This window comes from Diceros bicornis, chromosome 15 (assembly GCF_020826845.1).
Source record: "Diceros bicornis minor isolate mBicDic1 chromosome 15, mDicBic1.mat.cur, whole genome shotgun sequence".
NCBI classification, from domain to species: Eukaryota; Metazoa; Chordata; class Mammalia; order Perissodactyla; family Rhinocerotidae; genus Diceros; species Diceros bicornis.
In genome coordinates, this window is record NC_080754.1 from 27,446,916 (window position 1) to 27,471,568 (window position 24,653).

The following is a 24,653-nucleotide window of genomic DNA, read 5'->3' on the forward strand; positions in this document are numbered from 1 at the left end:
GTCTTTACTAATCTGAAAAGTGGAAAAATGTCTGAGCACTAGTATAAGTGTTATTATGCATCTTTTCACATATTTAAGAGCCATTTATATTTCCTTTCCTGGGAACTATGTTTCTTGGGAACACTTTTCTAATTTTCCTTTTGGGTTGTTAGTCTTTCTCTTAGTTGGCAGATACTTTATATAAAGGAAATTAGCTCCTTGTGATGAACTGCATCTATTTCTTTCCCAGTTTGCCACGTCTCCCAATTTTCCTTTATGGTAGTTTTTATTATGCAGAACTTTTTATTTTTATGTATTTTTTAACTGTGGTAAAATATACATAATAGTCTATTTTTAATGAGTATTTTAATTTTCAGATTCTCAACCTGTGCAGGTTTAGTACTCCCTGAGAAATTAAACACTCTCATATCCCTTCCACAAAAATGAAAGGAAAAAGTAGCAATACATTCTAATTACTGACATAAAACATTTAATAGTTTCTAACAAAAAGGGATACATGGTAGGACTATCAGACAGACTAATAGAGAAATTAAAATTTATCTTGAAGCCAACTTTAGTCAGGAAGATTTCTTCACAGACAAATAAGTGGTTAAATATATAAATCCTAAATGCATCACACTCCCCACCCCCTTTTTGGTCATGAACTATTCCAGAAAGATTTCACTGCATAACTTTTATTTTATTTTTGGGGGTAAAATTGTAATTTTTTTAATTGGGAAACAAATATACAACTTGGAATGGATTTGAGGAAAATTGTGCCATGAGCAGATTTTCTTTAAGTGGCTAAACAAAGTTTAAAAAGCAAGTAACAGTAAAAGAAAATGTTTCTGGTATAGGACCACCAGTACAAAAAAGTAGTGTACGAGTACCTAATAATACACCTGTTTAGCAATACTGCAACTTTTAAGTACATACTGTTGACTGTCCACGGTCCACACAGAGTTACAACTCCACACTTCAACAACATGCTGACAGTTTCTAAATAAAACTACTTAAAAAAAAAGGCATAAGGGGCTGGCCCGGTGGTGTAGTGGTTAAGTTCAGGCACTCCACTTCAGCAGCCCAGGGTTTGCAGTTTCGGATCCCAGGCTCGGACTGACACACCATTTGTCAAGCCATGCTGTGGCGTCCCATATAAAGCAGAGGAAGATGAGCACGGATGTTAGCCCAGGGCCAATCCTCTCAGAAAAAAGAGGAAGATTGGCAGCAGATGTTAGCTCAGGGCTAGCCTTCCTCATCCAAAAAAAAAAAAAAAAGGCATAACCCAGGTATACCCTCATTTGACCACCTCAATCTAAGTTTAGATGTGCAGAAGGGCTTAGATATATCCAGAATAAGCCACATGCAACATGTTACTTGATCAATTTTCTAAAATAAGGTTTCAGGACAATGACAGTAAGATAAGCAAAGAAAACATGGAGGAATGAAGTCCTAATTACTATACATACATATTTTTTTCACAGTAAGGAGAAACCTTTTACAGATAAGTTACAAAGAAAAGGCAAATAAACAATTTGGTACAAGAAATTTAACACATTCTGTACAATGTCTTCACTTTGCCGTCATCATTTGTACAAACTCTTCACAGTTTACTTGACCATCACCGTCAATATCTGCTTCCCTGATCATTTCATCAACCTCTTCATCTGTTAACTTCTCTCCAAGGTTTGTCATCACATGGTGAAGCTCTGCAGCATGAATACAGCCATTGCCATCCTTATCAAATACACGGAATGCTTCTCTCATTTCTTCTTCACTGTCTGTGTCTTTCATTTTTCTAGCCATCATTGTCAGCAATGCAGGGAAGTCAACTGTGCTGTTACCATCAGCATCTACTTCATTCATCATGTCCTGTAACTCTGCTTGTGTGGGATTCTGCCCAAGAGACCTCATTATAGTTCCCAATTTCTTTGTTGTTATAGTTCCATCACCATCCTTGTCAAACAGTGAAAAAGCTTCTCTGAATTCTGCAATCTGCTCTTCAGTCAGTTCATCAGCCATGCTGCAAGCACTCTCTGAGGCGCAACAACCATGCAACCACACAACCACTCAGCTCCCTCGCTCTACTGGGACTAATAATTAATTACATAACTTTTAATTTGAGGAGTTACAATGTCTTTCCTAAAATGCAAAGTGAAACTGCTCTTAGAAAAACATTGGTTTGATGAGAAGACAGATTATAGTCTATTTTAGACAAATTTGGTTAGTTCCTGACTACATTTCAGCACAATCACTACTCAGAGGGCCATCACTTTTTTTTTTGGAGAAAGAGAAAACTACATTTTTAAATTAGCATCAGAATTCTACCCATAATTACCTGATCAATATTGAAGTAGATGCCATCAAGTATGCACAGATAAACAGAATTTCATTTACAAAATTTGGAGGAAAAAAATCTTAATAATATATAAAAATATTGACAAATTTAAGCTAGAATTAGTTTTAGGGCATTTTATTATATTTTTACCTTAAATGGATAGGTACCTGGACATCAGCAGAAATGCCGTTAAAATTGTTGTTCATTTGCTCAAAATTGTTCATATTAATGAAACAAAAGATTAATAGTCTCTACGTTAAATTTCACAAAATGAAATCATTGCCTTCTGATTTAACTTTCAACAGTAAGACAGGGTGAAACCCAAGTAAAATACTTTCTATTTCTGTCCATAAATACAAATAAAAGTCAGTATCAATACAAACGATAATAAAAGGAAATAAATACATGGTTATGTCTCAGGTTCCACAACATAGGATACTGTGATATCACTCTCCTATAGTCAATTCCCATTTTTTTTCTGGAATAGAGATTAATAGAAATGTGAATTTCCAAAATTTCAGGTAATGTAGTAACTAATCTTGATTTTGACACCCACCCACTAGGTGTGAAAAGCTGTCCAGCCCAAATGCTTTCTGTGTCATTAGCAAAGAAAGGATGAAGGAGAATGCTCTGCCAAACTACAGCTGCGACTCCATTCTGGACCCAGTTTCTGATGACCCACTCAGTTCCAATGCTTCCAAATTGCCAATTCATCCCACTCAACCTCATCCCAACTCTCAACTCCTTTTGCATCGACAGTCTAGTTTCCCTTCTGTCAACTAATTCCTCATTTTCCAGAAAACTCTGATATTTCTGATTTCACATTGATCTTAACCATTTTAAATGAAAGAAAATGCTATAATGCTTAAATTAAAGTGGAGATGGAAACTTTAATGTTACGGAAGATGCATTTCAAGTGCTCTGCAAACATATGGGAAAGTAGCAAAAAAACTTCGATTTTAAACCCTGCCTGGATTCCTTAACTACTTGATATAGTATAATCTTGCTTTGATTACTAGTCAGGACAAAAAGGTGAACAAAGGCCATAAAGCATGCACTTTTTGGCAAGATTCAGAATGGCACTTGAGGATCTCTTGGGTTGGCAAAGGCATTTTTATATCCATAAGGATTACCAAACTTAGTATATCACAGTTATTAAAAAAAAAAAAAAAGGCTAGGACTCTTGCTTACCACTGAGTTTGGCAGAAACACATCTGTATATTCCTCCCTTGTAATCACACAATCCTTTAATTAAGAACAATGAATGTGCCCACAGACCATAATTAATGAAAAAATGTTAAAGATTCTATGATTGAAGAGAGAGCTTCACAATCCAGTTTACTAGATTATAACACACTCCCTTTACTCATGCATTACTTTGTGTATCTCTGAAACATCTGAAAAATACTTTTCTGTGACTTACTAGGCTGTAAGGAATGAGCGGTTTTAGATACATTACAATTATCTCTAGTAGAATTTGGCATCTTTCTTCCATTAACATTAACTGAACGTTTCAACTGGATCTCAAAAGAAGGTTGCCAATTTTCATTTTTTGAGCCTCTTCGAGGTTTTAAATACTCTCTATCAGTTTGCCTTTTGAACTTCCCATCTTTGGAATTCTTCCTCTGTCCACTGGGCAATTTTTCTGGAGGTGAGGACGCAGCACGTAACTGATACTCATCTGGGGATCCTTTTTGCCGGTTTGGCTTCATCTGTTCTTTATCCTCCTCCTTCTGAAGCTGTAACGCAAATAACCTGTCCTCTTCTTCTTGTTTATGTCTCTCAAAAAGTAGATGTTCCAAATCTATCAGTTTTTGGGTAAAGTTGGTTTCTGTTTCCTCTTGATCTAAGCAACCTTTGGGGAACATTTTCCTTCTTTTGGCAGAAAAGCATGGATCATTGACTGCTTCAAATGAGGATTCCTGGTTTTTTCTTTTGGAAATACCTTTATTGATCAGGTGAGACTCTTCATTTTCTGTCTCAACTGTGTTATTTCCAGTTATCTGTGTCTGATCTGATAAAGTGCACCCACTCTCTGTTTTGCCACAAGGCTTATCTGCAGCTTCTCTAGAGCAGGGAACTCTGGCTTTAGGTCCCTCATGATTTATGACACACAACTCTTTATCATGATTGCTTGGTCTTGTTTTGACTTTTCCTTCAAGACACCATTCCATACCATTAGCACATAACTGAGGCATAGGTGACTCTACGAAAGACTTTGTACCTTGTTCTTGAATTTCAAGACATATTTGCGGAGAAAGTGTTGGCATATCTTCATCAATTTCTGTGTCTTCCCATGTAGGGCTCTTTACATCACTACTGTCAGTTTCCTGTAGAAAACAGAAAACGACTGAGTCAAGCAGGGGAAAATATCAAGTCATAATATATAAGTCTAATTAATTACACTGATACTATAGCAGAGTTGTCACTATACAGTAGTTATTATTAATACTAATAAGGTATATTAATCTTAATAGTATTTTTATTCTGAGTGCCAATTTAGATTAAGGCATTCCTTCATTTTCACTCCCATGAGAACCTACAGATTAAACCCCACAAACTAGATTCTATATATGGCCAAGAGCTGCCACCATAACCTGACCTCTCTTTCACCTTACAAGCTTCCTCCAGCCCAGGGGTTTTTAACCCCTTTGTGTCACGGACTCTCCTTCTTTTGGCACTTTGGTGAAGCTCAGAGACCTCTTCTGAGAATATTTTTAAATAAAAAATATATATACATAGGATTACAAAGTGAACGATTTATATTGCAGCACAATTATTAAGATGTTAAGATTTATGATGTAATAATGTGTATCTATTAATATATTAAATAAGATCTAGTGGCAAGTCTAATAACGTAATATTGAAGTAGGGATGAGTATAAATGATATTTCAAGAGATCTGCAACAAATATAATGTGATAAAATCTGTGCTTTCTATTGATGTCGAAGTCACAGGTTCTGTTAAAAGCATAATAGCTTTGCTGTCTAATTCATAATTAAAGGAAACACAAAAGTGAGAGGTTAGGCGAAAGTAAAGATAAATTTTTTCTTCTATCTAAGTTCATATATACTCCCTGGATTCTAACCATAGACCTTAGGTTAAGAACCCTTGCTTTAGCCAGTATAATAATTCTTCTCACTTAGAGGTCAAGACCTAGGATTAGTTTTGACCATGGGAAAACCTGAAGAAGAAAGGCTTCAATGAGAATTTGTCTCAGAACAAACATTACTCCTTGTTGTTGGAGACCTTAAATCTGTTCTTTTACCTACTTTGCATTTATCATTCCTGATAGCATTTCTTATGAATCAGTATGGTTTGGATTGGGCAAATTCTAGGTTGCTTACCTAGTTTTGCTGTGAATATGAACAGCAGGGTAGGAAAAATATCCCAGCCCTACACTGCTTCTTCCATCAATCCTCTCAGTTCCAGTATGAGCCAGACCATCTGGACTTGATTCCTCCCTCTGTTACCTCTAAAGGGACTTTGGGCAAGTCTCTTGTCTCTGTGTGCCTCAGTTTTCTCAACTGTAAAATGGGCACCAGAAGGATACCTACCTTATAGAGTTGGTGACTGTCATCAAGATCAAAGGAAATACATACATTATCTGGCACCTAGTAAATGTCTATTAAATGTCAGGTGCTAAAAAACCACCTAGCCGAATTCAAAAAATTTTAGGAACTCAGGAGTAAAACGTTAACAAAACTTCTATGTAGGAAATCCACCTTGGTGTCAACTCACCTTTCCTAGTTCTATTTTCCTGGAAACCTGATAAAGGTGCAATGTCACCTATGTTACTAGGCTACATAGCTTCTGGGAAAAATGATCCTTATTGGTGAACTGCATCTGTACCAGGAGAACTGAGTGATCTATAAACACTTAGCAGGAAGCCAAAGCTTGGGGCTTCTGTGACTTATAACTCTTTTGACTAGGTGAGTTCCTTACAAGGACCCCAGGGAAGCTGCACTCATGAGTTGTTACAATGCATAATTGACTCTTACAGGGCATGAGGCTTCTAAGCCAGGGTGGTTACTACACTCATCTGCGTGGTCTCATTTCCAGGCCGTCAATTAGGAGTTCTGCAGTGAGGATGCCTGCTGAGCAGACATGCCTGGTGCTGCCCGGCTAGCGTGCTTTGTTCCGCATCCTATAACCTTTCAAGTGAAGCTGGTACCGGGGGTAGCCTATTTAGTTTTGTGAGTTTGATTATCTAAGTCAGGGATCCACAAACTATGGCCCATGGACCAAATTCAGCCTGCAGCTTGTTATTGTAAATAGTTCTACCGGAAAAAGACAAGCTCATCTGTTTACATATTGTCTGTGGAAGCTTTCACACGACAACAGCATACTTGAATAGCTGTAACTGAGACCACATGGCCTGCAAAGCCTAAAATATTTACTATCTGGCCCTTTAGAGAAACAGTTTGCCGACTCCTAGTCTAGTTGAGCCTAAGATGACTAAGAAAGGGTGTTCCATTTACTATATTGACTTAAAAAAAAAGTTAGGAAACTATAAGTATAAACAATCTATGTATAGCATTAGTAAACTTGCCAAACTAAGAACATCTTTAGCATCCACATACCTTAGACATGGAGTTTTTCCTGCCTTCTTGTATAACTTCGGACTGTGATGCTGACCCAAATTGAGATTTAGGTGACAAATATCTTAAAAAAGAAATAGTTTACCAAAGTTTCAATGCTTTGAAAGACAAGTGGTATGTACTCAATATAATAAAGCCAGATTAGCTATTTATGCCAAAGGTTGTCTGGTTTGCTGCTCGGCTGATTTATCAAAAAGAGTGTATTCCATCTCCTTGTCTCAGGTATTTTGGTCTAATACCAAACCAAAACTTAAAAGGCTGAGTATTGATATTGTAGTGAAAATAGCAGAAAAGGAAGTATAAGTCAAATCTAAACATTTCTTAATTCTCAAAAAAAATCTAAAAGATAGCATCAAAACAATGGAAGACTTTATCGTCTTCCCAAAAGTAATGGAAATGGTTTCTCCTTAAACCAGGAGAAAGGATATGTTAGTTTCTTTTTAATGACAGAAATTCTACATTTTTATCTCTACTATTGGGAAAGGGTCCATGATTAGATTCTTTACCATTTGGGAAAAGAGATTTTATCATATACACATTTTATATCAACTGTCTGCTTAGCGACAAACAGATATATCAATATATCAGCATAAGAGCATATCCCTAAATTTCTAAGCACCTTTAAAAGGCTGTTTGCTGCTGAAAATATGAAGTTTGTAATATAATGGAAAATGCTGTAAAAGAAATGAGAATAAAAGGACAGGTTACAAGATGGTAGGAATATTTTAAAAATTGTAAAAAATCGAAATATACACACACCTATGCTTAAAAATGGCAGAAATCTCCCAAAATGTTGGCTGTCTTCAAATGGTGGTAACTAGGTGATTTTCAAAGAACACTTTGCTTTTATTTTTAAAATTGAAGGAAAAAATCTCTGATTGCAAATAATATGAAAAACCATAAGTTCCATTGTGTCCAAAGCGCCAATGAATAGCACATAGAACGATAAAATAAAATCTAGACAAAGATCTCATATAAAAAACAAATGAGGGAGGAAGGCGAAAGCGATGGTTAGGTACATGTGTGTGGTGATGGACTGTAATTAGTATTTGGGTGGTGAACATGATGTAATCTATGCAGAAACAGAAGTATAATGATGTACACCTGAAATTTATACAATGCGATAAACCAATGTTACCACAATAATAAAAAAAAAAGAACAAATGAATATCGCTTATAGATAAACTAGAGTATCTAAACCGCATATTTAGTTGCATCAACCTAAATACTTACTCTGCAAACTTCTAAGAACAAGAACCACCTTTTCAGTTGATAAGAGAAAAAAAGATTCCAGGCTTAGTCTCATTTTAACTTTGTTTTCCAGAGCTGAAGAATCCCTTCTGACAATGTTGGATCTTAGTTACCAAGTACATTATTAACAAGATAGAATTATTATAGCATAATAGTTGTTTTAAAATCCATAAGCAGAGAACAAAACAAAATGTGATCAGATACCTATCAACATAATCAGTGAAGATTCATGAACTCTCCTGGATATTCTTTATTTATAATAACCAAGTAATGTATGAAGAATACATGCTCATTCTAAAAAAATTAACAGAAATGTATGAAATATATGTCATCACCCCTTTCCATTCCTATTTGCTTCCTCATATGTAACCAATTTCTTTCTTCTTCTTTTTTTTTTCATGAGGAAGATCAGCCCTGAGCTAACATCCGTGCTAATCCTCCTCTTTTTGCTGAGGAAGACCGGCTCTGAGCTAACATCCATTGCCAATCCTGCTCCTTTTTTTTTGTTTTTTGTTTTTTCCCCAAAGCCCCAGTAGATAGTTGTATGTCATAGCTGCACATCCTTCTAGTTCCTGTATGTGGGACGCGGCCTCAGCATGGCTGGAGAAGCAGGGCATCGGTGCGCAGCCGGGATCCGAACCTGGGCCACCAGTAGCGGAGCGCGCGCACTTAACTGCTAAGCCACGGGGCCGGCCCACCAATTTCTTTTTAAAAATATGAATTTTATATAGTACACACACTATCTCTTAAAGCAATCGTATTCTTCTGTGATTTCCTTTTTTCACTTATGTCTTAAAGATCTCTCTAAGAGAGTATATGTAGGTCTACCCCCTGAAAACAGTTTACAAGAGAAATAGTTACAAAATACTTGTAAGAATCACAATACATAACGGTTACAGGGCAGGGGATACTGACTGGGAAAGGGCACGAGTGAACCTTTTGGAAATATTCTGTTATCTTAATCTGGAGCGTGGTTTATACATATGTAAAAATTCACCAAAAAATACACTTAAGATTACTGCACTTTAATGTATGTATGTTATACTTAAAAAAAAAGTTTTAAAAATTTACATTACCATGAAAACCCTTACACTTATCACCTGATTTAAAGGGGGAAAAAATCATTGATTTTAAAATCCCTTATGAGGCCCCTTCTTTGTCCCCCACCTCAGAGACAAACAGTATCCTTAGTTTCTTATTTCTTGTTTTTAACAAGTTTTACAACACATTTGTATTCCTAAACACTGTATTGCTTAGTGCTGGATGATTCCAAACTTTATGTGTATGGAATCACATCACATGTATTCTTCCACAACTTGTTTTCTCCACCCAACATTCTCCTGAATCATGCATGTTTTTCTTAGTTAGAATTCATTTTCACTGCTGGATGGTACTCCATTCTACTGTTAGCCATATGGGTGCTTCTGGCTCTTTGCTGTTATGAATAGTACTGCTGGGAACATTCCTGTACATGTCTTCTAGGGTTTTTTTAATGTCTATACTCCAGAGTCATAGAGCATCAACCTTTTACACTCCTCCGAAGTGTGTTAAGTGCTTCTTATCCTCTACGACACTTAATATTCCACAGTTTAATTTTTCCAATAGGGGGAGTATGAAATATTACCTCACTGTAAGTTTAATTTGCATTTCCCTGATTACTAATAAGGTTCTTTTCATATGTATTAGCTTTCAGGTTTTAATTTCTGTGAAGTCAAAGTTTTCTGCCTATTTTTCTACTAACCTTCCCCTCACTCATAGGTGGGTATTCTTTAATAGTAATCTTTTTTCAGGTAAATAAGTTAAAATTTCTTGAAGATAGCAGCTTATCTTTTTATTCTCTAAAGGTGTTTTGACAGAGACATCCTTAATTTTATTATAGTTTAATTATGTTTTGCTCATTAAAACTTCCCTCCCTAGGGGGCCGGCCCGGTGGCGCAAGTGGTTAAGTGCAGGCGCTCCGCTGCGGCGGCCCGGAGTTCGCCGGTTCGGATCCCGGGTGTGCAACGACGCACCACTTGTAAAGCCATGCTGTGGCGACATCCCATATAAAGTAGAGGAAGATGGGCACAGATGTTAGCCTAGGGCCAGTCTTCCTCAGCAAAAAAGAGGAGGATTGGCAGATGTTAGCACAGGGCTGATCTCCTCACACACACAAAAAAAACTTCCCTCCCTAAAGATATCCCTTTCATTGTCTTCTTAAAGTTTTATGGTTTTGCCGTTTTCATACAGGTCTTTAATTCACCTTAGTATATATATATAGTATGAGTAGAGGTCCAAGCTCATTTTTTCCCCATATAATCAATTGTCCCAGCAGCATTTATTGACAAGTTCATCCTTTTCCCACTGATCAGCAGTGACAACTACTGTACTAGTTACCCAAAGTACCCCAAAACTTAGTGGCTTAAAACAACGAACAGTATCTCACACGGTTTCTGAGGGTCAGGAATCCAAGGGCAGCTTAACTGGATGATTCTGGCTCAGGATCTCTCATGAGAGTCAGTTAAAATGTTGGTCAGTCATCTTAAGGCTTGACTGGGGCTAGAGGATCACCTTCTAAGAAGGCTCACTCACACAAGCTATTCTGGAGGTCTCAGTTCTTACTGGCTGTTGGCAGAAGGCCTCAGTTCCTTACCATGTGGGCCTCTTCATGGGGCTGCTCACAACATGGCAGCTAACTCGCCCAGAGCAAGTAATCCAAAAGAGAAAAGTCACAGTGCCTTTTAGGACATAGTCCGTGAAGTGTACAATGTCCCTTCTGGTAATTCTATTTGTATAATTAAGTCTAGCCCACATTCAAAGGACGGGAATTGGGCTTCCTCTTTTTAAAGGAGAAATATCAAAGAACTTGTGGACATATTTCAAAAACACAAAAGCTCTCGTAAAGGTTCCATACACTGTGTTGTGTTTCTAAACTACCTATTACGTTGCCTCAATCATTTTGCCTACCCATCTCTGTGCAATTATCACATGTGTTTACTTACTATAAATTTGAAGCATCCATCCCTCCACCACAACTTTTATTTTTTTTCAGGAGTATCTGAAGGCCCTTTCTCTTCCATTTAAAATTTAAAATCAGTATGTCAAGTTAAAAAAAAGGTTGGGGTTTTTATTTCAATTGCATTGAATCTATAGATCAGTTTGGGGGATCTGATATTTAGCAATATTATGATATTAGACATCTTTCAATCCATGTATACTTGCATATTTCTTAATAGTAAATATAACACAACAGTAAAATTTTATAATGTTCTCCATAAGATCTTATAGACTTTTCAATAAATTTATTTCTAAGTACTTTTTATTTTCTGATGCTATTATAAACAGAATCTTTACTAAAGTCACATTTGCAATGGACTTTTTGTACAGACTATATATCTACCAAACTTGCTAAACTCTTATTAATTCTAAAAATGTATCTCTGAACTCTTGGATTTTCTATATAATTATTCCACTTCTAATAACAATAGCTTCTTTTTCCTTCCTTTCCAAGGTCATATCTTTTATTTCCTTTTATTGTCTTACCTTGCAGACTGAAATCTCCAGCATAACACTGAATAGAAGTGGTAATTAGTAGGCCACCCAAAGGGGAATGATTCCAATTTTCTACCATAAAGTATGATATCTGATATAAATTTTTTAGTAGATATCCTTTAACAGGTTAAGTTTCTTTCTATTCCCACTTTATTAAGAATTATCATTCCCATGCTTTTCACATTTAAACAGTTAATACATTAACTTGCATGGATTCATTTTCTAAGCCAGCAATATATTTCAGGAATTGTCATTTTAGATATATTTTCAGCCTTTCCTCTTTTTCTGATATGGCATTTAAAGCCTTCTAAATATCACTTCAGCCATATCTCAGAAATCCTGATGTGTAATATTTTCAGTTTTATATTTCTATCAAGATTTATTCTTTAACCAATGAGTGAGTTAGTAGTTTTTCTTAATTTTCAAACACTTTAGTAATCTTTTTGTTAATCATTTTTAATTTGAGGTGAAATTCATATAACATAAAATGAATCATTTTAAAGTGTACAATTCAGTGACATTTAGTACATTCACAAAGTTGTGCAACCATCACCTCTATTTAGTTCCAAAACATTTTCATCATTCCCAAAGGAGACCCTGTATATATTAAGCAGTTACTCTCTATTCCCACCTTTCCCCAGACACTGGCAACTACTAATCTGCTTTCTGTCACTACAGATTTACCTATTCTAGCTATTTCACATAAATGAAATCATATACTATGTAACCCTTTGTGTCTGGCTTCTTTCATTTAGCATGTTTCTGAGGTTCATCCACATTACAGCATGTATCAGTTTGTCACCCCTTTTTAGGGCTGATGAATATTTCATTATATGGATATAGCACATTTTGTTTATCCATTCATCCCTCAATGGACATTCAGGTTGTTTCCACCTTTTGGCTATTTGAAGCGCTGACACAAACATTTGTGTACAAGTATTTGTTTGAATACCTGTTTTTCAATTCTTTTGGGTACCTAGGAGTGGAAGTGCTGGGTCATATGGTAATTCTGTTTAACTTTCTGAGGAACTGCCAAACTGTTTTCCATTGAGGCTGCAGCATTTTACATTCCCACCAGCAATGTAGAAGATTTCAATTTCTCCACATCCTTGCCAACACTTGTTTTCCTTTTTTTAGGAAAATAATAATATAACAATATCCTAGGGGGTATGAATGGTATCTCATTGTGGTTTTGATTTGCATTTCCCTAATGACTAATGATGTTGAGCATCTTTTCGTGTACTTACTGGCCATTTTTACATCTTTGGAGAAATGTCTATTCAAGTCCTTTGCCCATTTTTAAATTGGGTTATCTTTTGTTGTTAAGTTATATAAGAATTCTTTATTCTAGAGACTAGACTTCATCTGTTTTTAACTTTGCTTTAACTTTAATCCACTAGTTTCTCAATTCCTACTTTTAAGTTCATCAGTTTATTCTTGTATTTCTAGTAATTTTTATCTTTATATATTTCAAAGTGTATTTAGATACATGAAGACTCATGACAGATATATCCTTTAAGCAGAATATTATATCGATATGAAATATCTGCTTTTCTCCTTTTAATGATTTTTCTCGATTTCTGCTTTGTATAATATCAGCATTAATAGTATTGATATTGACACATCTGTTTTTTTCTTTTTTTGTGTGTGAGGAGGACTAGCCCTGAGCTAACATCCGATGACAATCCTCCCCTTTTTTTCTTGAGGAAGATTGGCCCTGGGCTAACATCCGTGCCCATCTTCCCCTACTATATATGGGACGCCGCCACAGCATGGCTTAACAAACAGGGCATCGGCGCGCACCCAGGATCTGAACCTGTGAACACCGGGCCACTGAAGCGGAGTGCGCACACTTAACTGCTGCACCACCGGGCTGGCCCGTTTTTTTCTTTTAATAGCAGCCACCTCATTTAACTGTCTTCCCTCTCAAATGTCCGTCTCCATGCCCCAAATCCCCACCACCCCAAACCCAAAATTTCTATGAGTTTTGCAAGGAGGCAAATTACCTGTACATATTTACTCAGTTGAACCAAAAGCCCTTACATGTTTTTGAAGTCTGGATTGTGGTTCTTAAACTTTTCCATCTGTTAATTACTATGGGAAAGCCTATATCCTCATAAAGTCATCTTTATGACTCTACCACTCCACCGTTGACTACCTGACTCATGCTGTTTGCACAGCAGAAAAGAAATGTAAAGCATAAAGTGGGAAAGAGGGTGGGGGAATGAGCTAAATGCCAAATTGTAAACTCCTTCAATGAGAATGACCTTATACAGGACCAGCTTTCCTCACCTGAATCTAAACCAAGAGAAAAAGAAATCCAACTGGTTAATTTTGAGAAAATGGGAACAACATGGAAATCCTGTGGAATCAGGATAAAAACAGGCTTCCCATCTCACTTCGTGCTAGCCAGGAATCTATGCTATGTGAGTAGCTTTCTTATTTTCACTTTATATCAATCTCAGACCAACTGGAGGATTTTCAGGCAGAGTTCATGGACCAAATTTTGATAATCAGTGGACTATATGCAAAAAAAAAAACACTGGCTTACAGTAGATGGTCAATATATAATTGATAAATAGTCATATTCACTTACTTCTGAATATCTCCATTGTTTGTCTGTTTGTTCTTACTTTTCTTTTGTGACTTGATTGTGACTGGATCAGATTTTCTGGAATTCAAGGGAGACGCCAAGACACTTTTTTCACAGAAATTGTTCTTGAACAACAGAAAAAGCATAATAGACATTATTAAAAAGAATTTTATAATAAAATAAGCTATTAATTTGACTAATTCAGAATCCACAACAAAATTTTTCAGCAATTATGCTCACATTTAAATTCTACACATCCTTTGAATAATACTGACCATGCAAAAACTACTATAAACAAGATTAAGTCCATCCAAGTTGGTCTAAATAAATTGCATTTTTACTCTACATTATAAAGCACAAAGGGCATCATGCTACTAGTCTCATTAGCTGATAATGTCTGTTAATTTTTCCAGTGAATAGTTATTCATATAATTATTACTACCTTAATCTATAGGGGGAAGTTCAAAGAGCTGTGGACATACCTGGGATAAAAGTTAGTTTTATGTAAAAATAATTTGGGAATCTAAGGGCATACCAATAAATATCATGAATATTTACTTGCTTTACCAGCCTCATACGTTTCTTACTACACTAGTGGAAAAATTAATACAATTCGTAGTGGTAGACATTTGGCCTTGGACCACCAAACTTGCACAATGATGAATAAATGACAAGCAATAGGATATATTGGAGTATATGAGGAAGCCATTTGGTTTAAAACTAATTCAGTCTGATCTTGTTTTTCCAAAGAGGCCTGACATGGCCTGTTGAGCATGCATTGTACATCTGCTTTAAACATTTACAATGTCTCAAAGACAAGAATGATGCTTGTAAAGACAGGGATGTGGCTTCCCCCCCATATCAGCATTTCATTAAGGATAACCATTTCTTCCTGGAAACTAAGAATTAATTACCCTCCTGCTGTGTTCACTTTGTGACCGATGACCTGCTGTACCAGCAAAGCAATCCCATGACTGTCGTAAAAGGGCCATTCCTATCACATGTAACGTATGCTTTTTGTTCAAAGATAGTTTATAACCACTCTGTACACCCTACTTTTTTGGAGTGCTTCCTTCCTTGGGGAAGGAAGCCCCCAGGGCTATAGTCTCAGACCTGGTTCATAATAAACTCACCCCAGTTCTGATTTATAGATTGATTATGGATTATTTACATTGACAAGTAAACCAAAAATTCTTCTAAAATATCAACAGACCTACTCTTATAATCCCTGTGAAAACAAGAAAGATTAGAACAATAGACTTGAAAGACACGTAAAAATTATCCTAGATTCTCCTCTTTGACATATTTTCTTTCCTATCCCATTTGTTATTTTATTGGCCAATGTCTTTTATTTAATTTCCTGATTGTATACCTTTCCAAAGCTATTCTACTTAAATTTAAAAAGAAAGTATATATAAAAAGGGGCATACAATCTAAAATTTGGCGATATTAATATGAATGGTAGGCCGCTCACAAAAATGAAAAAAAAAAAAAACTCAATCTAGATATACTTCATTTTGGTAAGTATACTTTACGATATTTGTTGTTTGAAAGCAGAATAATTATTTTTAGAGGCTCTCAAACCTGAATGCACGTCAGACTTCTCTAGATGCCTCTGGTAATGGGATGCCCTAAATCTCATCCCCAGAGATTCTGATTCAGTAGTTTTAGAACAGGTATGGGAGTTTGTATCTAAAAAGAATCCCAGATCATGAGTATGGATCCCGGGCAAGGACCTACACACTACTCATCAAGCCATGCTGTGGTGGTGTCCCACATACAAAATAGAAGAAGATGGGCACAGATGTTAGCTCAGGGCTAATCTTCCTCAGCAAAAAGAGGAAGATTGGCAATGGATGTTAGCTCATGGCCAATCTCCCTCACCAAAAAAAATAAATAATAATAAACAAATAAATAAAAATAAAAAGAACCCCAGAGCCAGCCCTGATGGCCTAGTGGTTAAAGTTCGGTGCTTTTACTGCTTCAGTGGTCCGGGTTTGTTTCCCGGTTGCATAACCACACCACCCGTCTTGTCAGCTGCCATGCTGAGGCGGCGGCTCACATAGAAGAACTAGAAGGACTTACAACTAGGATGTACAACCATGCACTGGGGTTTGGGGAGGAAAAAAAAAAACAACCCCAAGTGATTCTGCCAGGTTCTTTCAAATCACTGGGTCTCACTGTATTCTTTGGTCTTAAAGTACACGTTTTATCATCCTTTCTTTCATTCATTTTCCCCTAAGCAGTAATTTAACTACAGCAAGATAATAAAATCCACGTTTAATATATTACTTAAGAATTTAATGTGCTTCCCTTTCAAACAGTGATTTGCATCCATATAATGGAATATTATGCCACTCTTAAAAAGAATTAGATAGATTATATGTAGTAATACGAAAAATCTCTAATATATATCAAGTGAAAAAAGGAAAAAAATAGTACGATTGATACATCCTTCTTAGTGAATAAGAAAAAAAGTTAAGAAATATCAATAGTGCTAATCTTTGAGGAATGGGAGAGGAGAGGTGGTAGGGGGAAAGGAAGCCTTTATTTTTCATAGACTAGCTTTTCTATGTAATCTGAATTTACTAACAACGTATAAAAAAAGTTTTTTTTTTAAAGTATACTTGGATTAGAAGAAATATGTAACAATATGCAAAAAAGCTTTGTTTTAAGTAGGGCAAATATGTCAGAAATCGCTTCTAGTTATGGTGAACCCTTCTTCAGATCTTTGAAAACCACACAGTCAAAGCAATAGAAATGTTAATGCTTTGACGTATTCTCCTAAAACTTACAATATTAATGCTTAGCATTCTTGCCAGTTCTTCATCACCTCTCAGTTGTTCTTCCATCTCTCTCTGCCTTTTTTCTGCCTGTCTTTTTTCCTCTTCTTCCTCCTCTGCCAATAATCTCTGTATGTATTCCACACTGGCTTTGTTTTCTTCTTCCTCAGTGGCTCGTCGCTCAGCTTCCACCTTAGAAATGATTAATAAAGAACAATCCTTCTCTGAACTTTTTAGTATACTTGCAGTATTTCTTAATAAGAATAGTAAAAGTGAAAAAAGAACAAATTGGCAGGAATTAAAATATCTCAAATGAAGTACAAATCAGGAGAGGCAAACACCTGCAGAATAATCCAAGGAGTCTCTTTCAGGAAGCCTTCCCCAGTCAGCCCTATGAAACCTTGATCAAACCCTCATCCCTCCTTGCCTCAGTCCTTATCACATTTTCTACCACACTGTTGCAACATCTGTGAAAATGTTTCTAGGTAATCTTTTCCTCAGTTAACAGAATGCCATGTGCTGACTAATTTAGGCCTAGGTTTCTGAACTAAACCCTAGCAAAGTGGATGGTATGATAAAAACTGACTTAGACTATCAAGGCCTATCTCTGTGGTTGGGATGAATCCCCAAACACAGTGGGCAGGAGTGTAGCGGTTGCTGAAGAAACAATCACAATGGTCATTATATGATTTATAGATGAGGAAACAGACAGAGGAAAGCAAATAACTTTCTTAGATCAGTAAGTGACAGAGTGGAGACTCAAACTAGGACATAAGGCTAAGCTTATGGTCACTTAAACGATACTTCCTGAAATAGTACAAGAACTGCTTTAGAAATCCAAAGGATTTGACTCAAGAATAACTCCTTGATCCAATTTGTGTGAAAGGGACATGAGGGAAAGTTTATCAAAGAACTTCTGAGTTAAGTTTTCTTGCTCTTAAAGGAGAGTCATAGGAAGAGACTGCTACTTCTGCTGCTGCATTTGTTGTACATGCATCTGAGGTTCAGATTTGTGCAGCCATCTTGCTATTAGCCTGAGGATAAAGCCAGCTGACAGAAGTTAGCAAAGATCTGGAGCTGGAGCTCTGGATGAAATCACCCCTGAAGCCCCTTCTACCTCTGGACTTCCAATTAATCACAACTTTCTTATTGTTTAAGGTAGTTTAAGTTGGGTTTTCTTTTATTTGTAGTCAAAAGCACCCTGTTAGAACATGTTCTCACTACATTGTTGTAAGGATTAAATTATTCCTTTAAAACCCTTACTTAAGGACACTGCTTAGACAATATGCTGACAATTAAACTATCATTATTATTTATTAGTTCTAGACCCACATGGCCCAATATAGTAGCCATTAGCTACATGTGGCTATTGAGCACTTGAAATGTGACTAGTCTAAATTGATATGTATTTTAAGCACAAAATATACAAAAGATTTTGAAGGCTAAGTCAGCAAAAATAATGTAAAATCTCTCATAATTTTTATATTTAACTTTATATAATTAAGATCTAATTATATAATGATATATAATTATATAGTCAGCATATAATTGTTATGTAATTAATACTTTCTATATTGATTACATAAAATATTTTAGATATATTGGTTTAAATAAAATATAATATTAAAATTAATTTCATCTGCTTTTTTGAACATCTTTTTTAAAAACGTGGCTACCAGAAAAATTTAAACTATATACAGGCTCACAGTGTCTTTCTATTGGACAATACTGCCCTACACTAAGCAGGAAGGTAGCACTCTCCTAGTACTAGTGAAGTCCAAAGGCTTCACTGTAAGCACTATTCCCTCTTTTCCTATTTAGGTACTTCATAATTAGCCCTTTATGCTCTCCTCATCTAAACTCATTGTTTGTGTCCCCCAAATTCACATACCGAAACCCTAATGCCCAGTGTGATGGTATTTGGAGGTTAGGCTTTGGGAAGATAATTGGATCATGAGGGTGGAGTCCTCATGAAAGGGATTATGTAGTACCCTTATAAGAGACACGAGAGAGATGACCTCTCTCTCTCTGCCATGTGAGGATACAGCAAGAAGGCAGCTGTCTATAAGCTAGGAAGCAGGCCCTCACCCAACACCAGATCAGCCAGCACCTTGATCTTGGACTTCCCAGCCTCCAGAACTGTGAGAAATAAACTGTTGTTTAAGCAACCCAGTTTATGGTATTTTTGTTACAGCAGCCAAAACGGAATAAGACACCCATAATCTACCACCCTTTTTCCATCCTCTAAGCTCAAAGCTTCAGGGAAAGGAAAAAAATCTCGTATTTGTATGCTTAGGGATTACTATCACATAAGAGCACCAATTATGGATAAATAAAGCTAGTTTGCAACCACTCTGAACATATGTAAAAAACGGAGCCTTTATAAAGTACATTGAAATTATTTATATTTCAATATATACTATTTATATAAGCATATAAAACTACACGTAAAACCTGAAACGGAAAATACAGCAGAGAATTTTTCCAAAAAAGAATAACTATTTAGTTCCTACCTTGCTTATCTCCTCTTCATATTCTCTTCTTAATTCCCCGGGTTTACTTAACAACCGAACTGGCTGATAGTCATCAACTGTTTCAGATCAATAAAGAAAATAATATTATTGGCAACACAGAATTTTATGGCTAGCTTTGGTCTTCCATTAAAACTATATTAATATAGTTTTTTTATATTAATATAAAAATACAAAATTAAAGTAAAATGTACAATTATTAACAGGTACAGCCATATTTTCTTTATGAAATCACATTTTAAAAGAAAAGCCAGAGGTTTTCTGGTTCAAAATGACACATGAATACATACACTTAACTCTTTCTCTAGAATCCATTAAAATAACAATAAAGGAATTTTTTAAAAAACTAATCCTACAACAGCAAAGAGATTAGGGGAAGGGTCAATCAGTAAACAAGAAACTTTAACACATTTCTAGAAAATGGGAAGCCAACGTAAGAGAGGTGACTGATGTAACAGAATGAAGGAAAACGTAACCCTTAGAAGGGAAGGCTACAGCTGAGGTGGGTGTGGTCTGCCCCACACACCTGAAGAGCAGCTTAGCTCAGAAACACAAGGCACAATACAGTTCAGAGTGAGTAAGTGTGGGACAGGGAATTCAAAGTTTATAAACTGTTAAATCAGAATACTTGGCTGGTAGGTGTTTCTTCCTGCATATGAGTGTAAGTGCACACGTGCACACTCAAAGGCTATTTTTTAAAGAAACTGAATTACCTGGATAGGATCAGTGCAGCTAATATAAGAGGTGGTGAACCAGAGCAAAGCCCTCTGAAATCTGGCAGTGAAGAGTGGCAAAGCATAATGGCCAGGTTTCCATCTGCTTAACCTTAAACAATGTTGGCCAGTCACCAATTCCTATACACATACACACAGCTTTTTTCTAGGGCCTCATTTTTAAATAGGAAAGCAAAACCAAGGATCATCAGAATTTGAAATAAACCTACAGGATTAAAGAGAAACACTAAGCCATACAAAAAGAGGGGAAATCACCCTGGCGTGTATCCAGAAAAAGGGAACACAACTGACTGTTTAAAGGGGCAGCTGTTATTCCTGGTGACTAATGCCATCTGGAAACTTAGCTTCACCATCACCATATATATAGTTTTTTCAAGACAATCTAGAAATGTGTATTTTAATGCAAAATGTCCCAATTTGAAATGTTGGCACTGAATGAGTCACAGAAAACATGGCTGCAGGCTTTATATGGCCTGCATTCGAGCAGTTTGCAAATTCTGCAATAGAGGAACTAAAAACAGTGATTTACAACTCCATAACAAGTAGGGATGAAGTATGCTAAAAACTTATTTATTTTAGCCATTGAGGAAGAGCCATTTATTTTAGCCATTTGAGACAATACAGTGGAAAATATAGGAGAGAGAAGTATAAGGCTCCTGAAAAAATAGGAGGGGCTAGAAACTAAGCCCAGGTAGACGGAAGGGACGGCACTTCTAATAAAGGAGAATAGGGTATGTGTGGGGAGGTATCGCAATATCAGATGTGATAGTTTAGGGGGTGGCAAACTATTTCTGTCAAGAGCAAGATAATAAATATTTTATCATCTGCAAGTTAGGCGGTCTCTGTCGCAGTTACTCAACTCTGCCATTGTAACACAAAAGCAGTCACAGACATAGAGGAATGAGTGTAGTGCCTGTGTTTCAATAAAACTTTATTTACAAAAAAAAGATGTGGGCCAAATTTGCCCTGTGGACCACAGGTTGCCAGCCCCTGGCTTAGAATATCCCTGACTATTAAAGTTCTTAAGTGAAATTCTGTGTGTGTGTGTGTGTGTGTGTGTGTGTGTGTGTCTGGGGGTAGGGGAGGGGTGAAATAAAACGATTGTAGACAATTGGAAAGGGAAGATTTTAAATTTCTTTTTATTATTAAAAAAGTTAACTTAATAAAGAAAGAATAAAAATAGCCAAGACATTAAGAAAATAAAAAGACAACCCACAGAATAGGAAAAAATACTTGCAAATCATATAGCTGATAAGGGATTAATATCAAGACTACATAAAGAACTTTAACAACTCAACTGCAAAAAAACAAACCATCCAATTAAGAAAATGGGCAAAGGTCTTAGACATTTCTCCAAAAGGATACACAAATGGCCAAAAAGCACATGAAAAGATGCTCAATATCACTAGTCATTTAGGGATATGCAAATCAAAACCACAGAGAGATACCACTTCATATTCATTAGGTTGGCTATTATAAAACAAACAAAATAACAAATGTTGGCAAAGATGTGGAGAAACTGGAATCCTTGTACACTGTTAGTGGGAGTGTAAAATGGTGCAGTTGCTATGGAAAACAGTATGGCGGTTGCTTCAAAAATTAAACATGGAATTACCATATGATCCAGCATTTCTACTGTTAGGTACATACCCAAAATATTAAAGCAGAGACTCTAAAAGATACTTGTACACCAATGTTCTTAAGAGTTGAAAGCAGAGACTCAAACAGATATTTGTACACTCATGTTCACAGCAGCATTATTCACAATAGCCGAAAGGTGGAAGTAACCTAAGTGTTCATCAACAGATGAATGGATAAACAAAATGTGGTAAATACATACTACAATGGAATATTATTCAGTCATAAAAAGGACTGAAATTCTGACACATGCTACAACATGGATGAACTCTGAAGACATTATGCTAAGTGAAATAAGCCAGACACAAAAAGACAAATGCTTACTTTGATTCCACTTCTATGAGAGAGGTAGTTAAACTTGACAGAAAGTAGAATGGTGGTTGTCAGAGGTTAGAGGGAGGGGAAATTGAAGAGTTACTGTTTAATGGGTACAGAGTTTCAATCGTGGAGGATGAGAAAGTTCTCACATGGATGGTGATGATGGTTGCACACCAATGTGACTGTACTGAATGCCACTAAATTGTACACTTAAAAATGGTTAAACTGGTAAATTTTATGTTATGTATATTTTACTACAATAAAAAAAACGTGAAAAAAAGTAAATCACTTTACACATTAGATAAAATTTAAAAATAGCTAAGATAATTTAGAAAAAGAATAATGACAGACTATACTAGATATCAAAACAATTAAGCAGAATTAAATAGATAGGATAGATAGGGTAGATTTCCTCAATAAATGAAGACATTCCAAACAATAAAAACTTCTATATGATGACGAATATCACAAAGTTAAAAACAAACAACAAATTGGGAGAAGTTACTTGCAAATACATATATCAATAGAGAATTAATGTTCAGAATATAACAAGAACTTCTACAGATCAATTAAGAAAAACACTACAATAAAGGGCAAAGGAAAGGAACATGCAATTTACAGAAGATGCTTAACTACTTTACAGTAAGCAGAGAACAGTAATTTTTTTTTTAAACATGGAACTTCTGAGATTTTTAAAGTTTACTTATTTGTACAAAATGTAAATTTAAACTAAGATCAGTAACTTTTTCAACCACAGACACAACAAATTAAAACTGTCTTAATATGCCTCCAACATCTAGGTGCAGCAATTATTTGCTATTTCCTAAATAATTTCTAAGTGTATGAGAAATTTTTAAAAATCGGTTTTATAGACTAAAAGTGACTAAGATAGTCAATTTCTGCCAAAACAACTCTCAACACTGCTCAGTTTTGGTTAACTCTAAAACTTCTGTTGTAACCCACTGAGAGTCAATGTTTCCACTGTACTTAATATTGCTTTCTTACGGTGAGTGGTCTTCCTGGGCAGTCAGGATTCATTAAAAGAAATTTAGGGGCCAGCCCTGTGGCTTAGCGGTTAAGTGCTCGCGCTCCGCTGCTGGCAGCCTGGGTTCCGATCCTGGGCTCACACCGACGCACTGCTTCTCCGGCCATGCTGAGGCCGCGTCCCACATACAGCAACTAGAAGGATGTGCAGCTATGACATGCAACTATCTACTGCGGCTTTGGGGGGAAATAAAATAAATAAATAAAATATAAAAAAAAAAAAAAAAAAGAAATTTATCCTCATACTTTTTATTTTATTCTGAAGGAAAAACTCAAGTTAATTAAGGAACTGAATGTTCAATACTCGACCAAAAATAAAAATAAACAATTCTTCCATCCCTCAACTTGACTCTGCTTGCATGATCATGGAAATAAACAGTTTTCTTTTCCCAATTAAATTTGCTCACCCCTTATTTTTTATTTTGAAAATTTTCAAACCTACAGAAAAGTTGCAAAAATATTATGATGAACCCCCATTTAACCTTAATTTAGATTCACCAAGTGTTAAATTGCCACAGTTATGTCTCTTTAATGTGTGTGTACATTTAAATGTATATATATTTTTCTGAACCATTTGAAAGTAAACTGCATAGATTATAATCTTTCACCAAATACTTAAGTATATACCTCCCTAAGGGAAACGTTCTTATCCTTATAACAACACAATAATCAAATTCAAGAAAATTAACTTTGATATGATACTATTAGTTATATAATAAAAAATATAGCCCATATGCAAATGTCCCCAATTATCCCAATAATGTCTTTTATAACAACACTTTTCCTAATCCAGGATCACATACTGCATTTAGTTGTCATTCTCTTTTAATCTCTCTTCTCTAGAACAGTTTCTCAGCCTTTGCCTTCACAACAGTGACATTTTTGAAGCATGGACCATGTTTTGTAGAGTATCTCTCAATTTGGGTTTTTGTTTTCCCACAATCAGCTTCAGACTATGCCTTATACATATCATACCAGGAAGCATATGACATCAATTTGTTCCAATGATGATGTTAACTTTGATCACTTGATTACAGTGATGTTAGCCAGATTTCTCAACTGTATCCTTTCCCCTTTGTAATTAATAAGTAATCCATAAGGTGATACTTTGAGACTGTATGAATCTTCTGTTCCCCCACAAAATTTCAGGCAGAGGTTTTAACATCTATTAGTGATTCTTGCTTGCATCAATTATTACAGTGACAAGTGCAAAATGATAAGGAAATTTAGACATTCTAGGGTTGATTCTTCCCTCCTGTAGGATTCTTTTTTGAGAAGTTCAAAGATAAAACTCAAAGACTACCTCTCTCCA

At 35.8% G+C, this 24,653-nt stretch overlaps 2 protein-coding genes across 2 annotated transcripts in view; both read right to left on the minus strand.

Annotated features, from left to right (window-relative positions):
- Nucleotides 1-328: 328 nt before the first annotated feature.
- LOC131414823 (calmodulin-1-like) lies at nt 329-2,535 on the minus strand. Its single transcript, XM_058556023.1, has one exon. The coding sequence runs from the start codon at nt 1,999-2,001 to the stop codon at nt 1,552-1,554; it is 450 nt and encodes a 149-aa protein (XP_058412006.1). The 5' UTR covers nt 2,002-2,535; the 3' UTR covers nt 329-1,551.
- A 103-nt stretch (nt 2,536-2,638) lies between these two features.
- Nucleotides 2,639-24,653, minus strand: part of RNF168 (ring finger protein 168) — a 29,381-nt gene continuing 7,366 nt past the window's right edge. The window contains exons 2-6 of the mRNA XM_058556022.1: nt 19,590-19,666; nt 17,089-17,268; nt 14,297-14,418; nt 6,901-6,982; nt 2,639-4,647 (exon numbers count right to left, since the gene is read on the minus strand). Coding sequence (XP_058412005.1) covers nt 3,691-4,647; nt 6,901-6,982; nt 14,297-14,418; nt 17,089-17,268; nt 19,590-19,666 — 1,418 coding nt within the window. The 3' untranslated portion in view covers nt 2,639-3,690. The remainder of the gene's footprint in view (nt 4,648-6,900; nt 6,983-14,296; nt 14,419-17,088; nt 17,269-19,589; nt 19,667-24,653) is intronic.

Excerpts from the sequence above, each read along its gene's own strand:
- LOC131414823 (XM_058556023.1), bottom strand. The coding sequence starts at position 2,001 with ATGGCTGATGAACTGACTGAAGAGCAGATTGCAGAATTCAGAGAAGCT.